The sequence below is a fragment of the Bos javanicus genome, chromosome 11, assembly GCF_032452875.1.
Source record: "Bos javanicus breed banteng chromosome 11, ARS-OSU_banteng_1.0, whole genome shotgun sequence".
NCBI lineage: Eukaryota > Metazoa > Chordata > Mammalia > Artiodactyla > Bovidae > Bos > Bos javanicus.
In genome coordinates this window covers 49,821,738-49,833,741 of record NC_083878.1, presented here as the reverse complement: position 1 = coordinate 49,833,741, position 12,004 = coordinate 49,821,738, and the positions used below count along the sequence as shown (strand labels likewise).

General features: G+C 40.6%; 1 protein-coding gene across 1 annotated transcript in view; it reads left to right on the top strand.

Annotated features, from left to right (window-relative positions):
• The window catches only part of KCMF1 (potassium channel modulatory factor 1), a 79,362-nt gene extending 67,433 nt beyond the window's left edge, over positions 1-11,929 (top strand). The window contains exons 5-7 of the mRNA XM_061432714.1: positions 3,221-3,406; positions 5,395-5,677; positions 9,821-11,929. Of these exons, the coding sequence (XP_061288698.1) occupies positions 3,221-3,406; positions 5,395-5,677; positions 9,821-10,082 (731 nt within the window). The 3' untranslated portion in view covers positions 10,083-11,929. The remainder of the gene's footprint in view (positions 1-3,220; positions 3,407-5,394; positions 5,678-9,820) is intronic.
• The last annotated feature ends 75 nt before the right edge of the window (positions 11,930-12,004 follow it).

Here is a 12,004-nt window from a genome sequence, read left to right as displayed (position 1 = left end):
TTGCAACATTTGTCATTGTGATGACTTTTAAGGGCAGTATTCCCAGGGACAAAACTAACCTCCAAGTTATCTTAGTTGATTTGACATTTTCCTAAAAGTGATATGGCGTTGAGGTGCGATTTCTTACTTCTCTTTTTCCACGCTGTGACCATTACATGAAAAGTGGTCAGTAAGCGAAATGCACTTGCTCATTATCTTCAGTTCTTTGCCATCAGGTTTATTATTTTTTTAAGACAATTTGACCAGGTTACAAGTCTTCAGGAGGGTGTTTTCATACAAAAGTGGAAAATGCTAATCCAAATTAAAATCTAGTTAGTTCATTAACTGTGTGGATGATACATTTGCTCGCCATCTGTATTCTCTGTTGCCATAGTCTCTTATAGGCTGGGTGGTGGGCAGGTGTGCCCCGTGGGGCTTCCTGCCCACCTGAGTAGGACAGCATAAGGTCAGATCCAGTTCTAAATTTCTTTCCCGCTTTGATTTCTGCTTCTCCTCCCAAGCCAGTCTCATGATGGTTCCTGACAGTATTCTCTATACTCTGCAAGAGATTACTGGCCCACCAGAGTACGTTTATTTGTAGACTCGGTGCTTCTGGTTTCAAGTTATGAATTGTCTTTCTAAAATTATCACCTATTAGGGCTGTGTGCTCTTGGGAAGGTTTTAGTGTTCATTGCAGTCTAAAGCAATCAAGAGCTAATCACAACCTTTCTTTCTGCCAGACTCCATTCTGATACCTTTGCTTGCCTCCTGGCAATCATAAGACAACCTTAGACTTGGTGTTCCTGTCCTTCAGCTCTCAGCCCTTGATCACAAAACATAATTTTCTTATTAGAAATTTGACCCTTTAGAGTTTGGGGGAAGATAAGTGGAAACTAATGGAAAGCTTCCCTGGTGGCTCAGACGGTAAAGAATCTGCCTGCAATGCAGGAGACCGGGGTTCCATCCCTGGATCAGGAAGATCCCTTGGAGGAGGGAAATGGCAGCCCACTCCAGTATTCTTGCCTGGAGAATCTCAACAGAGGAGCCTGGCAGGCTGCAGTCCATGAGGTGGTAGAGAATTGGACATGACTGAGTGACTAACACTTTCACTTTCAAGTGGAAACTAATGGAAAGATAAAGCTATGGAACCTTCCTGAGAAATGAGAAGATCAGCCTGGTCTGAGCCAGTCTGGGGCAAGTACTGAATGAACAGAGGAGCCCACTCTTCCTCTCTGCTAAGTGCAGGGGACACTGAAAGCAAAATGAAGAAAGCAGTGCTTACATGAAAATCCAAATGGGCCAAGAATACTTTTAGCCTGTTAGTTACTTCGCATTTTGTATAAAAGAATTCTATAACAATACCCAAAAGAGTTACAACTTGATCTATTCTTCACTCCATCTTCATGGAGTAGCTAGGCAAAAAATTTTTAAAAACCATGCCATTATCCTGCACTTCTCCAGCAGGTTCAAGGACCTCTAGTGAAATCAGCATCCATTCAGTAGAATGTCCCATGTCATCCACATCCATCTTTTGTAGATGTGTATGAGTCTTTCATTATCAAGAAAAAATAAATTATGTAAAAATGAGAATAAGAGAAGTCAAATGCTGCATTTTAGATTACTAGCAACTATTATTTTTAAATTCTAGAAAGTAAAATGTTGCCATAGCAGTTTTCCTGGAAATATAACTAATTTGTCAAGTTCTTCAAGTGCCACTATGTGATAATTTTGTTTGACATGAGAGAGTGACTTGTTTCTAAGCCTCTTTGTAACCAGGCTTTTTTTTTTTTTCCCCCACTTTGGTAGAACTCTTCCTAAAGTGTACTTTTTATTTTTTTTAATTTTTTATTTATTTGGCAGGACTTCCCAGATATTGGAAAAGAATCCACCTGCAATACAGGAGACTCCAGTTGTGTTGGGCTCAGTAGTTGCAGTGTGGGCTTAGTTGTCCTGAGGCATGTGGAATCTTAGTTCCCCAACCAGATATCGAACCTGTGTCCCCTGCACTCCAAGGCAGATTCTTAACCACTGGACCACCACGGAAATCCCTAAAGTGTACTTTTTATACTTTTACAAATAAAGTGTGATGATCATAACATCACTTTCTGTAGAGCCCAAGCCTATGTCATGAATACCATGAAAGAGTGTGCATTATGGCTGCCCACCCTGTCCCCACATGACTCCTGAACTGGGAATCCAGCACAAAAGTTAGCCTGCCTTGTGTAGCTGTTCTGTTGGCTGCTTTTTTTGTTTGTGTTTGGGGAATTTTTTTTTTTAATTGGTGTGTAGTTGATTTACAATGTTGTGTTAGTTTCTGCTGAATAACAAAGTAAATCAGTTATACATATAGCCCCTCTTTTTTAGAATTCTTTTCCTATATATTGGCAGCTTCAAAAGAAAATCTCTTCTGCTGTAACATGTGGCTCCCCCAGCCCCCTCTCTCCCTCCTCCTTGTACACTCACACTTGCCTGTGTAGAGACACAGTGTTGTCCTCACGAGTTTTGGCTGCTGTTTGCTCCTCGGGACTTTGTTCAGTTTAACTCACACACATGTGTGTAAGATGGTTTGACTTCTTGATAAATGTGCTGTTAACTCTCTGTGTGTCCACTTAACACAAGAAATTCAAATCTGGTTTTCTGCTTGACAGCAGTATTGGAAAAACGCACACACACACACACATTGACAGATTAAAACCGATAGCTGAAGGGAATCTTTGAGTCCTGAATTTAAATTATTTGCACTATTCCTTTCTCGTTACAGATGGTCACTGAGATTTGATTAGCCTGTATATTAGCACAGCTCTCACCAGATATAAAAGCTGATGGTTGTTATTTGTGGTTACTGTGATAAGAACGTATGTGGGTAAGGGAATAGTCCCCTTTGGGTACCTGACCAGGTGGCACCTTTCACCTTGTCAGGGGATATTAATTCTGGCCCTTGTAGTTGGAACCTAGGAAGAAACTTCTTCCCGTCTGGAGAAACTTTTTTTTCTCTTTGAAAACACACATACATATACAATATAGACACACAGTAGACACATACATTGCTTTATATTCCAGTGTTCATTTTTAGAGTTAATAGCCTTTATAGACATAGTTGTGCCATTTGTATTCCTAAATGTGCTGTTTTAAAATGCGTACAATTTGGGAAATCTGCATGCTTATCTTGCAAGGGCTCGAGTGACTTCTTTTATATATGTATTTTATTCTTACCATGAAATACCCGAGTCCTTTTCTTAACCTTGGAGTTATGATGAGTCGAGCGGTGTCCGACATGTACGTAGAATGTTTCACCCTGGCCGGGGGTTAGGAGGTCCTCGTGCGCGCAGATCAAACATGCACTTTACTAGCAGTTCTACTGGTGGACTTTCTTCTTCTCAGAGTTCATATTCTCCAAGCAATAGGGAAGCCATGGATCCTATAGCTGGTAAGTTAGTTTCACATCCTTAAAGGAAATGGCCGGGGATGGGGGGCTTCCTTTAAATTTGGGGAGTAGGATTTATATTCTCAGTCTCTCATCACCCTCCTGTATTCCTTGACAAAATTCCCTGAAATTCTATAAGTGTAAGATATGTTTAAAGTAGACCATGTAGAGAATTCCCTGGTGGTCCAGTGGTTAGGATTTGGTACTCTCACTTCTGAGGGCCCAGATTCGATCCCTGGTCAGGAAACTAAGATCCTACAAGCCACATAGCAAAAAAATAAAAATATTTTTAAAGTCGAGTAGACCACGTAAAGTAGTTCATATTATTCTGGCATTTCTTTAAGTACTTAGAGGTTTAAAATGATAAGGAATGTCTCTGTTCTATTTGTGACCTCCAATGAAACCCAAGAAAATCATAGAAGATTTCAGAGTTGAAAGACCTCCAGAATTCTGTGGTTCAACCTCCTTCATAAGCACACAGATAAGAAAACTAATTGACAAGACTAAAGAAATAAGGTCTTCTCATGGAATGAAGTCAAGTAGGAATGTTTTGTACTTGTCTTAATTTGAGAATTATATTGTTATGAAACATTTATATTCTAATAGCTTGGGAAAGTCTTACTTAAAAAAATCATTTGAACAGGTAATTTGTACCTGGATCTAATGCATGGCCCACCTGGACAACCAGCAGCAGAGCACAAAGTTTGACAGTCAAAATGTCAGAAGTTGTTGTAGCCTGAGACCCTGAAAGACATGGCCAGGCATTAAGAGTCCAGGAGCCTGTGCAAGACCAAAATGTGTGCACACAGTGGAATTTGTACCTGAAACGTGCCGAATGTAAATCTGTCACCAAAAGTAGGAACAGTGTTACTCATAGAATCTTCTTTAAATTATGAGATATTCAGTGTAAAATCTAATCCCAAATGTGCTTTGGGCATTTGAATGTACAAGAAGCCCCAGAAAAACTTGAGTTTGGGGGATTTTAAAAAACACTGCTTCATCCAAAAGGAATATATTTACCTGCTGTCTTTGGTAGCAGGCTCTAAACATTAAGTGATTTCTGGGGGCAAAATTCAAAAATGAGACATTTTCTCTATTCAGTTTTTTTCTGTCAGTGAAAATTATATTAGTGATGGACTGTATGAAAAAAACGGTGTTAAGAACCTCAGAGATTAAACAACAGTGAGCAGTAAGGCAGAAACCTGCCCTGGAAATGAGTTTTAATGATGAAAAGCTTTGCCAGCCTGAGAATGTCCAAAAGGCAGCCATCAGCTCCACACAAGCCATTGGGAGAAGGCAGGTGGTGCACCTCCCTTAGCTGAGAGGCTCCCAGTGAGCACAGCCTTGTGCAAACAGGAATCTAAATAAAACAGGCTATGCGGTTGAGAGCCAGTCAGCCTCAGCGGTCATCACTGCAGCAGTGCCCTGCGACTCAGAGAGCAGTCCCAGAAAGTTCGAGAGAAAGAAGGCAGAGCGAGCACAGTGAGAAATGATGCCGATCTCTCCTTTGGATTTAATTCTGAGAGGCATTCAATCATTACATCAGTGTTGGAGTGCCTGCTATGTGTCAGGCACTGTTCTAAGAACCAGGAAAGCCATGAGCAATAGACTTGATCCCTGCTTTCATGGAGGGCATATTGAGGTTTATATTATGCTTGGACCAGTGGATGAAACTCCTTAAATACTAAATACCGAGAGAAAGTATAACTAAATCAACCCATGATGCAAACAACTGAAAAACCAATTTGCTGTGTTTCACTTAGAATTATATGTGAACTAATAGTCATACGTATGTTTACATTTCCCTCATGCAACTCCCACCTCCAGAGGGCATCCTAAAAGGTAGTAAGCTCCAAGCTGAGACTGTATGTTGCCCCAGGTTACCTTCCCGTTGATGATAGCTTTGAATGTTCATCTGGTAAAAGGATGATGGTAGCATTTTGTTTTCCTCCTACTGCAGTGGACATTAATGTCTTCATTTCCTCTGACAGAGCTTTTATCTCAGTTATCGGGAGTGAGACGTTCTGCAGGAGGACAGCTGAACTCCTCTGGCCCTTCCGCTTCTCAGTTGCAACAATTGCAGATGCAGCTGCAGCTCGAACGGCAGCATGCCCAGGCGGCACGGCAACAACTGGAGACCGCACGCAACGCAACCCGGCGCACTAACACAAGCAGTGTTACCACTACAATCACGCAATCCACAGCAACAACCAACACAGCTAACACAGAAAGCAGTCAGCAAACGATCCAGAACTCCCAGTTTCTTTTAACAAGGTAGTTCATTCATTAATGTGACTTGGAGAAGTATTTTGTTAACACTGCAGTGTGAGATGACCTTTGCTCTTTTGTCCTTATGTGTGTTCTTAAAGCCTTGGCCTTTGCTCAGACCTTTAAAACTCACAGAAATCTAATCAAAATCTGTATTCAGTATTGCCTCAAAAATAAGAAAAAGAATTGTTTACTTTAGATAAACTGGGCTTCCCAGGTAGCACTAATGGTGATAGCCCAGGTAAAGAATCTGTCTGCAGTGCAGGAGACGCTGGTTTGGTTCCTGGGTTGGGAAGATCCCCTGGAAAAGGAAATGGCAACCCACTCCAGTATTCTTCCATGAAGAATTCCATGGACAGAGGAGCCTGGCAGGCTTTACAGTCCTTGTGGTCGCAAAGAGTCAGACACAACTGAGCACCTTTCACTTAGATCAATTATGAATGCTGATAACCTTGTTCTAACAGTATCTCATCATCTGATGGGAATTTCTTTTCCCACATTGCCCATAAAACGTAAACACAGTATCATTACATATATGGGACATATTAGGTATAGTTACTGTCATAATTAACATTGCTTTCTTTTTATAGCCAGTTTCAGTCTGCTCTGAAATATCCCAAAGTACAAGAGAAGATTTTATAGTGTGGTGGTTTTCTTCTGAGAATTTCTGAAGAAGTGAAACTTAAATGTTTGTGGTTAGCGTATACAAAAGTAACTTTTAAAAAATGGTTTAGCACAGTGTAAAAAATAGTTAGAACACACAGTTAATGGCTCTGCTGGATGGAATAGAGTTCATATTTGTTCTGAAAGCTACCATTAGCAACTGAATATGTTCCTCTGCCGAGACCTCATGGGCATTTTATGTGACTTTTAAAAATAAAAGAATTTTAGAAAGAGCAGTGATGAGTAGACACAGGGTCAGCAGATAATGAGCCTGGTTCTAATTTGGACTTTTAATGGAATAGATAGGAATATAAAGTAAAAACTGTAAAAGGAAGAAAATTAGTGGAATATAACAGTTACCTCCAAAAAGTAATGTGACAGATATTAGAAGAAAGTATTATTTCCATGTATATATTTTTTATCTCATGCTTTTAAACATCTCTCGTTAGTACAGTGGCACATGTATATAGTTGTAAATAACATATTGTGGATGCAGAATAAAAAATACTTGCCAATTCCTGCAAATAGGACCCCTGTCTAGAGCCCCAGCTTTTACCAGTTTGGACCTTAGGCAAGTCACTTTACTTCTCCAGACTATAATTAAGTTCTATCTTAATATCCCTTGAGTTTTGCCTCATTTGAGTGAGAGTTGTTTCAAGGATTAAATGGGAGCACTGGTATGTGTATGCTCTAGTTCAGTGTCTGGCATATAACAAAGGCCCAATTAACAGTACTTATTATCATTTGTTACGGATCTAAGGAGGAAATTTCAAGTGAGAAGTTTACCTTTGGATTATTTCTGCAAAGTGAGTAACTATGCCTGATTACTACAGAAAACGTTACTTCAGCATAGAGCAACCACAGAGCCACAGGTGGATCCATCCTTCTGCCACATAACTTACAGTAGGGACTGACAGACTGCAGGCTTCCAGCTTGCCAGGTTGGGTACCGGCCTCAGAAAGGAACCCTACCAGTGTGTTGTCTGATGCAGGTTCGCTGGCCTGCGGGTGGAATGGATGTCCTGTCCCACTGCCCTTCGGAAGAGACATCTTCCACCTCTATTCCACTTGGGTTTTATTTTGTTTTTGGAGCTCCAGCCTCAGTGAGCTTGATCTGAGACTTTTCTCTGTGCAATTATTCTGCACCAACCCCACGCCAGCAACCAGGGAACAGTACGGTGGCCTCTGAGTGCTCTCCTTAGATCCTGGTGGTAGCTTCTGGAACGCCCCTTTCTGTCATCTGATACCGTGCATTGCATAGTACCTAGCAACTGATAGACCACTTTCTACATCTTTCATTGTGTCATTAATTCTGACTCATAAGGTTTATCCAAGGCTGCATTTCCTCCAAAATATTCCCTGGAACTTTGTATACTCTAAGAAATGAAAGCAGTTATTTATGTTCAAGTTTTTTTCCTGGGAAATAAGTTTGGGCAAAACTAAGTAACAGAAATAGTTTATCTGCTGTTGAGTATCTTCCAACTGCAAATACATAAATGTGCACACTGAGAATCTTCAAGCCCAGGAGAATGGCTGTGACATTTCGAAGTGGAAATCCTTGTCATTGGCCCACAGCTGTAATGTGATCCGTGTGGGGCTCAAGCCTTGTCTTTGGTCTGTTTGGGAGCCATTCCTGTTCCCGTTGTCTTAGAATTGATGCTGCAACAGTTTCTCTGGGATCCAACAGTGGTGGACCTTTCAGAAACCAACTGTGCCTGTGTCAGATTCCAGTCTCTTGGCAATGGAGCCAGCTAGTTTTGCTCACCCCCAAGCTGACGCTTCTTACAAGCTTTGCAATTACTTCCAGATCCCAGATGAAGATTGGCCCACCAGGAAATCTAGCCTTAGTGCTGTTTTTATCTCCCCCGCCCCTTCAGGAGTGAAATATTCTCAGTTATTTCTTAAAAATCAAAACTGTAATGTAAGAATTATATGATTTCCAAAGGTTGGGGGGGCCTCAGCCTGCATGTTTCTAGTTTGCCTGTTTGCTATGTAAATAATTGTCCCTGCATCTTTTCTCCTTATAATGGGTTTCACTTCAGTTTATTTTTCTCTATAAGGCTTTTTCCAAAACTGAGAATGTGGAATGTACTTCATTTCTTAGCAGTTTCAAAGTTTCGATTGAGAATATGTAGCCTATTGCTCAGTCTCCTCTTTCAGTATATACTCTCTTGTATCCTGAACTTGGTTTTAATTATAAATGTCATCAGTCATTTCCTTTGGTGTGTGGATCTAATGTCGTTACTTTCCAGAGCCTTTTGTGTTCTTACAGTTCTGAAATTTAGATCTTTTGTTTTCTGAGCCATTAATCTAATGGTTGAGTGGTTTGAACTTGATAGCTGTGAGATTTTTGAGCGTCACTTAACCTCTTCAGTTTCTTCTTCCCATAAATTGATAATAATGAAACCTAATTTGTAGGATTAGAAGAGATTATCCATACAAAAAACACTTGAAGCCCATAGTGAGTGTCCAGCACATCTCCTCCATTGCTACTTTGAGATGCCCCCATGCCTTCCAGCCTAGGTGGGACTGCAGAGAACAGGTGCTGGGAGCAGGTGAGCATGGGCTCCAAGTGCACCTGGCTGCCCCTGGGGGTCACGCGTGCCTGCTGGACCTCCCCTCGCTGTTACCATCTTCCTGTTTGATACTTTTCCTACCCCAGTGCTTCAGTCAGTTTCCCTTTCTTTCTTGGACACTAAAAAATGTAGATAAATAAAATTAGCAATGAAACTAACCAGGATATTGCATAAGTCATTTAATAGGTTGGTAATACGAACGTGCTAATATCTGTCCTGTCTCCATGTTGATGAACCAGGTTTCCCAGCATGACACAGGTCTCAGAAGTGTACGTGTCTGTTGAGCGTAGTGGGCCATTATAAGTCTCAGGTCAGCTTTGTTACAAGGTCCTTGGTAGGAGAGCGTAGGTGCACACTTACATGCTCATGCATGTGTCTGCTTGTACATGTGTGTTTGCCCTCTCGTGCTCCTGGACGTATCTTTATTTTGGAAGAATTAGGTAGAAATGATAGAGACAGGCCAAGAGAACTAGGATTTATTTTCAGTTGACTATTCTAGTCGCTATAGATTTTGTTTTGGGGACCAGTGTTGCTACTTTTCCTCTTTTTATTACGAACTCTTGAAATTCTGGCTAAGGAAATTACTACTTGCCCAAGCATCTAATCTGTTAGAAATTTTGTTTTCCTAGGTTTTTCACCCCAGTTTTCTCTATAGGGAGTATGAGAAATCCCAATGTGTTTTTTCTCATTGAATCTAATTAAAGCATAGATTTGCACCTCAGGGTAACAGTATTGTTACCAGTGTGGGTAATTCACAGCCACATAATTAAGGAGGTAAATTAGAGCAAGGTGTTCCAGTAGTATGTCTTAGACTCCGTGGAGCTCGCATAATGTAGGACATTGTAGAAACTGACCATGCCATTGTTCCTTGACTTTTTACCAATGAGATCTTTTCTTTTTAATTTACGCAGGTTGAATGATCCTAAAATGTCTGAAACAGAGCGCCAGTCCATGGAAAGTGAGCGCGCAGACCGCAGCCTCTTTGTCCAAGAGCTCCTTCTGTCCACTTTAGTGCGCGAAGAGAGCTCGTCCTCAGACGAGGATGAACGGGGGGAAATGGCAGATTTTGGTGCTATGGGCTGTGTAGATATTATGCCTTTAGATGTTGCTTTAGAAAACCTAAATTTAAAAGAGAGTAATAAAGGAAATGAGCCTCCACCACCTCCTCTTTGATGACATCCCAATTCGCAGACAATGTCCTCTGTGCTGTATTTGCCAATGAAAGTGGACAACAACTATCTTGGGTTTGTTTGGTGATTGTAATTTCAGGTCTGTCACTCTTGTTACATTGTGTACATTCAAAAAGGAAGAGAGAAAATATATATGATAATCATTTCCACTTAACTAATTTTTACTTCTAGCAGGTAAATGTAGGTAGCAGTGCAGGGGTGATCTCTGCTTCCTGCACCCTGACATGCAGAAGGCTCTCGTAATACTCCACATTCAAACTGAAGAGGAAAATGGAAATCTCTAATGAAGCTGCTGTGTGTATTTATGAATATTAATGAATAAAAACTGCTTGGATGGTTTACCTTAACTACTGCATGAGGTTTTTTGCAGCGTGCATGAGTTTTAGTGACCTTGTTATTTAAGAAATTTAAATACAAGGAGTAAAACTTAAAACAAACATAAAAGCCCAAAGCTTTCCCAAACATTATTCAATGGTTACGAGGCAAAAAGAGTTCCTTGACAAAGTAGCTTTTGAATAATGTCTGCCTGAATCACCTTTCTTTGTGTGCCTCCTACGCACAAGCCAGCTCTGCAGTGGACCTGGGGTCGTAGCCGGTGTCGCTCCGCCCTGTGTGGCTGTCCCGTCGCCCTGTCAGTCATCTTCCGTGTGGAGCTCAGCCTGTCTAACTCATCCATAGAAGATACACCAGTACAGCTGCTGTGGGAATCTGCTGCAGGCGTCTGTGTGTCCTGAAAACAAGTCTTGTTCTCTTTGTTGAAAAAGTTCTTTCTGTGGTTGTTGAAAATTTTTTTCAATTGTTAAATATGTTCTATTCAGGTGTAGATGAATTTCATTTATTCACTGTTCAACAAAGTTAACCTGGATTATGTTGTCTTTGTTTTTGAAAATCTCACCTTCTCAATCATATGTTGCGTTATTTATGTATTTGCTTCATAGTTTTGCTGAGACAGATCAGTATCAGGGGAGCTTTGAGGATTTGCCTTCCCAGACTTTGTCAATATATTACAACCAAATTCTTAATGCTAACTTTAGCACCTTTTTATTTATTGGGTTTTTTTTTTCAAGCATAAAAAGTAAAGCCTTTTAATTGAATCATGCCACCTATATGCCTATATTATTAATCCTATGTGTAAAAAAAAAATGTACAGCTTTCTTGGGTTTGTTTTGGGGTTTGAAGGGGCTGGGATATTTTTTATTTTCTGTTCCAGTTTTTGTGCATAGACTTTCACAATAGCTCCAAGGCAGGGACAGTGGGTTTGGGGGTCGGGGGGGCAGTTTTTGGAATGTAAATTTAGGACTTTTAAAAAAGGTGCGCACAGCTTCTGATAAATTTATAACTAGACTTAACCTAATCATGTCTTGTTCCAGTGCTCTCTCTCCTCCAAGCCCTTCCCTCTGTCTCCCCTCTCTCCTCCCATCTGTGTTTCTCTGTTTCTTCAACAAGCATACAGACTCGAGCACCCTCCGGTGTTCTCCTGAGAACTGTGAAGTCCATGCTCATTCAGATGTAACCAAAAAAGATGTCACCCCACATTTCTTTAAAAAACAAAACAAAAAACTGTGGCTTCTCCTCCTCTGAAACTTCAGCCTCCAACAATGTCCAGATACCCTAGCTTTGTTTTCTTTAGTCTCTGTGATGGAAAATGTTTTCAAGGAAAATTTTACACAGGCTTCTGGTTACACTAGAAGTCCAGTCCAGTAGGATTTTTTTTTTTTTTTTCAATCGGTTGTTAAGAGGTTTCCAAAACCAGTTTTCAAGCTGTGGTCTTTTCACACACATCTTCTGCACATACGTCACACATTTCAATAAAGCATTTTCAAGACTGTTGGCCACTTGGATTTCTTTGGTGTTGGTGAACTAGCCTAAACATTATTCAGAGATTATATATCTCTAACCTATTTT